General features: G+C 38.9%; 1 protein-coding gene across 1 annotated transcript in view; it reads left to right on the forward strand.

The window, feature by feature from the left end:
- Positions 1–142: 142 nt before the first annotated feature.
- LOC102038402 (carbonic anhydrase 2) overlaps positions 143–5,894 on the forward strand; it is a 16,618-nt gene continuing 10,866 nt past the window's right edge. The window contains exons 1-2 of the mRNA XM_031058502.1: positions 143–245; positions 389–607. Coding sequence (XP_030914362.1) covers positions 143–245; positions 389–607 — 322 coding nt within the window. The remainder of the gene's footprint in view (positions 246–388; positions 608–5,894) is intronic.

Consider the following 5,894-nt stretch of genomic DNA (forward strand, 5'->3'; position numbering starts at 1 on the left):
CCTGGAGCGGCAGCGAGCTCGTAGCGCTTCTTTCCCGTAACCTTGAAATGCACCTGCGCCCGGGCAGCGCGTCCGGCGCTCCGCACGCTGTGCCGGAGCATCTCCTGCTTCCCTGCTCACATTCCTTTACTTCGGGAAGGGAATGCGGCGCTACCCCACAGGACGGGGTGTCCCCGAGGACTCCCCGGTACAGCCCCCACCTCAGGCGCCGAGGCTGTGTGGCTGTCGGGTGCCTCAGTGCCCAGGTGGGACCTCCGCTCGCCTCTGCTGCCGCCAGCCCACGCGAGTGGCACGCAGTTAAAGGCTGATGCTGGTGTTCGAACATCCCGATTTCCAGAAGGAGGATTATCGCTTTTATCCCCCTAACTTTGTGTCTTTTCCCACTGAGTTGCGTTTCGCTGTCTTACAGGACCCGCTCACTGGCATGAGCACTTTCCCATCGCCAATGGAGAGCGCCAGTCCCCCATTGACATCTGCCGCAAGTCCGCCAAGTACGACTCCTCTCTGAAGCCTCTTAGCTTCAGCTATGATGCCAGCACGGCCAGAAACATCGTCAACAACGGGCACTCCTTCAACGTGGAGTTTGATGATTCTTCTGACAAGTCAGGTGAGACCTCACCTTCGTGTGCAGGAGGGGAATGGCAGAAATTGCTACTAAAACTTACTAAAATATGTACTAAATCCAAAAGTTTTTTTTTAAGGATGAAAATAGACCAAAATATTCTGGTTTCTGTAAGGTGAGGATTCAGCAAACAGGAAACTGAGATCCCGTTAGAAGAGAACTAAGGCTTGTCTAGGCAACTAAACTTCAGTGAGGCGAATTGGTTTATTTTTGTATAAATCAGAAGGATTGGGATAAGGGCTTGGCTGTGGAAAGAAAAAAAATTTAAAGTATTTGACAGGAATCATTTTAGGCAGAGGTTATCATAAGCTACTGATCAAATGGTTAAAAGAAGAGGCAAAATACATTGTAGGAAAATAATGGCCTTAGAATAGCAAAGGATTACAGTTAACAACTTGAAGTGGAAATAGTTTCTTTGGTTATCAAAATATTATTTCATGTTTCTGAAGCCAATATGCTCCCAGGTTAGTACAGAATCAGAGGAATGATTAGAAAATACCTCTTTGTTCTTTTGTAACTCAAAAAAACATTATCCCTGGCGTTTCTTGATGCTGGGCTTTCTAGATAAAGTGTCTGACGCATTCCTACAAAGTTTGTTAGCCGGCAGTCAGGTCCACAGTCCCTTGCTGTTCATTGTGCTCTGTGGTGAAATTAAGCACAGAATCCTGCAAAACCTTAGTAATCCTTACTGAAAAAAACAGTCTTTCTGATGGGCAGGCTGAATCCAAGCTGTCCTTGCAACAAGGGTTCTGTATGTTGTCTTTGATAGTAGTTTTTCATATGGCTGCATTTGCAGAAGTCATCACCCTGCCACAATGAATGTGCCTTTATTTTTTAATTTGGGCAGCAAAAACAATCCTGTTGTAAGTCACTGCCTTCTCTATACACTGCCTGATTTAACTTGCTTGAGCAAGTGTCCTATTTTTCCTAAGAGTTTTGTTGGGCATGTCATTTAGGGAATGGTGCTGAAACCAAATGATCTGTGCCTACTAAAAATACAAGGTTTTTGTAACTAATGTAATACAGTGGTATAACAGACATTCAGCAGTGCCCTAAGAATTCGACTTTGTATTTTAGCTATAGTTTTTATGCTGGACAATATTAAGTGGTCAGATATAAGTGTTAACAGTTGTATAAATACACATAGGTTCATATATAATTTATGAAAAGCATCAATGTTGATATTTGTACCATTTTAAAAAGGAGAGGAAAAAGGTATTCTGACCTCTGTCTATTTTTTTGAAACACTGGGAAGCTAAAGGAGCTGCACCGTGTTCAATTTAACAGTGTCATGGAGAATAAGGTAAATGATCCAGTGTAAAAAACCAAAGATTTTCTTACCAGATACATGCAAGTCTACTCCTGCTCTTACTGAACCCAAAGGAATCAGGTTCAGGTCTCCACAGTGTAAAAGAACTATTGTGTTCATTTGGTGTGTACCTAAGTCTGGAAAGAACTGTGAAAATCTGGTTGTGAGGAAAAAATGGCAGGAACATAAAATAATTTAAAGAACGTCTGCAGGAAGAATGCTCTTTATGAGAAGTCAGTGCAGAACCAGAACATCTGTGACAGGGATCCTTTGACAAATACACAGTGACACAGCTTTCAGAGTGGGAGGATAGGAGATGCAAGTAGAAATATTCTCAGTATCTCTATTAGTGAAGCAAAAAATTATTATTCTTTAGAAACAAAAACCACTAAACAGATTTCTGTGAAGCTGAGTAGGGTGGATCATTCACTACTAGACTTCCTATTGAAATTTACAGAGCATAGAATCTACCTGGCAGCACACTAAATGGCTTCATTTGTATGCAGTTAACTAGGTAACCTACTTTCATTACACAAAATAGAGCTGTCTTTGACTTGTATCTGCTTGATTCTCAATTTGAGACTCAAATGTGCATATCCAGTTCTTGCTTAGACATCACACAACAATCACAGGGAGAAGCTATGTGAGGTTATGCGATGTGCTGGTATGTTTTACAGAAGACAATGGAATAATATCCTGCAAATACTTCCCACAGGTTGTATTGCTTGTTCCTATGAGCTGTCCCATATGTGGTAATGAATTATCTGTAGTAGTAGGCACAAAATGAAGTAATAAGATCATTGTTTGTGAAAAATCTTCAAGATGAGTAACTGCACGCAAAGTAGATCCATTTCATTAAGAACCGTCAGTCTCATAACTAACGACACTGAAGCCGTCTGAACAGCAGTTCTAGGTCTTAGTGTCTGTTTGATCACTCCTGCTCTTCTGAATATAAAAAATGCAGTTTAAAAGATAATAAATAATATTTAATAATAATGTAATGAATAATACAATTAAAATACACAATTGCAATTAAAAAAATTCCAAGCAGGTAGTAACAGCATAAAGAAAATAGGTATATTCTATTTTGTATGCTTGGAGCCTTCTGGAATGCTTTCTTGGGTTTGTATGTAGAAACTGAATTCTGAACTTCCCCATTCAGTTGTTACTTAGTCAGTCTTTGCCTTCAGTTCTTGTAGTTGCTTTCTTAATTTTCATGTCCACTGTCTTTTAATAGTAGTGGAACAAAAAGTATTTGTAGGTATTCATCTTCAAAATTCTTTAATTTCAAAAATTTCTTCTTAATTTTGACAGCCAGAAGTCATTATGATAAAAGTGTTACTAGGAATAAAACTTTGAATTCAGGTTTATCCACTCTGGTAATGGAACCAGACCCTACATGTATGAGTGAAGAAACTGATGATGATAACTCTTCAAATAAGATGTATAACTATAATAGAAGAACTTTACAGCAAAGGAGTCTCATTAAGGGTACTTCTTTTGTCATATTAAAAGTTGCATATTCCAGTCTTCTGTAAGGACTTGTGTATCACTTCCCTCACTTTAAAAGACAGAAGTAAATAGTGACCTCTCAGAGCCATAAAACCACAGGATGTGACTGCTCAAAAAACCCTCAAGAGCCTGAAATATTTTGTAACATGCACAAAGTGTGTTTTCTGTGCGAGTTTTTTCCAGAGAGTCTTTGAGAATTTATCTAAGTTCTGAAATTCAAGTAAGACATGTTCACAACAGTAGACTCTGTATTCTGCATTTTCTGACCAAGTGTTTGATGGGCTTATAATAGAAGTCAATTAGCCATGAATTTATTCTGTAACAAGAATGTTAAAATATTATATTTTAGCTGTAGAACCTGACAGGAGTGAATTGAAACTATGGTGTTAAACTCTAGAGACTTGACAAAATGTGCTGGTAATTTATGCTTGTGGCTAAGTCACTTAATTTTTTCCTTCTCCTTGTTGCTGAGCTAGAGTATTGAAATTCAAGTCAGTGTCCCAAATAAATCTGACATTTTTGCAAATATTAAGTCATAGTAGAACTTAAAAATTATGAGAAGACCTTGAAAATGAAAATACTGCATCCACCTTGATGCTAGCTCCCTTTGAGAGTCCTTCAGTAGTTGTAATCCAATATATTACCTGATTCTTTCTATAATTGTAAATATTAATGCATACACTTCAACTGTCTTGAATTATGACTCACTGTAAATAAACTAATCTATTTTTTCATGGTGGTTATTGAAGAGCCAGTGCATCAGCACTGCTCAGTTGGCAGTGAGTTTCTTTGAAAATAGTGCCATTGTTGCTCTTCTACACTTCCACTTCAGCTGGTAAACGAAAGAAGAAACATGTAGATCTGCTGTCTTTAAGGCACAACTCTAAATCAAAGTCACTGCTACTGGTCTATTTTTAGGCTTCCCAGATCTAAAGATACAATATTAACCATGCCAGAATAATATTGCATGTCATCAGTATAGGGTCATGCATTGAAGGTCCACATTGCTTAAGCAATGAATATGTTGATCCTTTGGAATCAGAGAACTGATTATAGATATAGGGAACTGTATTCAGACACCTGCTTATGTCACAAGTAATGTTGTGCATGGCTTGGCTAAAAAGTCAGAGATTTCAAGGGTGTGTGATCTTTAAGTCATTTTTCCTGTGAATTGGGATCAGCAGAAGCTGCAAAGTCTGTATAAACAAGTAACTTGAATAGTTCCAGTATTTCCAGGAACTGGAAAGGAAGATGAGAGGGCATGAGATTAGTCCTGCATGTTTCAGGTCTTCGTTTCTTTACAGAGAAGTGTCCTTCTTCGTTTACACTGGGGTGGGGTTGGCTTGTTTGGGGGGGGTGGGGGGTGTTTGGGTTTTATTTTTTTTTTATTTTTTTTTTTTGTTGTTTTTTTTTAATATTAACATGCAATTTCTGAGCAGAAATTTGACTTGGATTGTGAATTTAACAATCATGGAAACTTCCTTCCTTTCCTTTTGCTAATCCCTCCTCTAGAGGCGCTTTTAATGCAAAACCAGGAGAAACTAGTCAGCTGTTATCAGCTGGGGCCACTTGGAAAAGTTTATTTTTAAGCTGTAATGAAGCTGTGTGCCAGATGTCACGATTACCACTCTTCTCAGCTGATAATTTGTTTATTTACTTACAGGCATGAGGGACTGCTGCATACTTAGAGGCAATGCTCACACCTTGAGTTTGCTAGTCCTTCATTAGATCTGAGCACAGTATGAACACTGTCCAGTACACAATTTTCAGTAGAGTGAGCAGCCACTGCATTAGTATTCAAGTATTACTATTAGAAATTAAATCAGTCGATACTTTCAAGAGAATTTTAATTCTTCCAAACTGGTTCTCAAAGTTGTTGTAAGCCTATAGAGTGTGAAATGTGAGGGCAGAAGGCTGGTCAGAGACTCAGTAAGCATCTTATGATTCTCAGGGAATTTTTGTTTAAGAGACTGCATAAGAAATAAGCTCTGCTGGTCCCAGGGAGTTGGAGGAATGTTAAGAACCTAAATTACTTGGTATCCTGAAGCAGGTCAGAGTCTTCCTGGCTGCTGCTCAGTCTGGGTGAAATAGTTCAACTGAGGTGAATTGGAACCACTGATCTGCTGCAGATACACGTCTTCAGGACTTGCTGTGTTTTGGCAGCTGTTTTATTCTGGTCTATCTCTGTGGAACATCCTTGTAGCCTTATCAAGCTAAGTTTCTAGCAAGGTCAGAAGTAGGTTTGTTTTGTTTTTTTTTTTCCTTATGATATATCATTTTTTTTTCTCATAGGGAAACACATTACAGATGTTTTCTGCAAATATGAGCCCTATAGTCAGATGCTTTGGTGCTGTCTTGCTCTTGTTGCTTGTCATGATACAATGTCCTAGGAGGAATGTCTGAAAGAGATAACATAAAGAAGGAAACATCTCACAAAATGTGATCCTCTGT

Source organism: Geospiza fortis, unplaced genomic scaffold, assembly GCF_000277835.1.
Source record: "Geospiza fortis unplaced genomic scaffold, GeoFor_1.0 scaffold7, whole genome shotgun sequence".
Classification (NCBI taxonomy): domain Eukaryota; kingdom Metazoa; phylum Chordata; class Aves; order Passeriformes; family Thraupidae; genus Geospiza; species Geospiza fortis.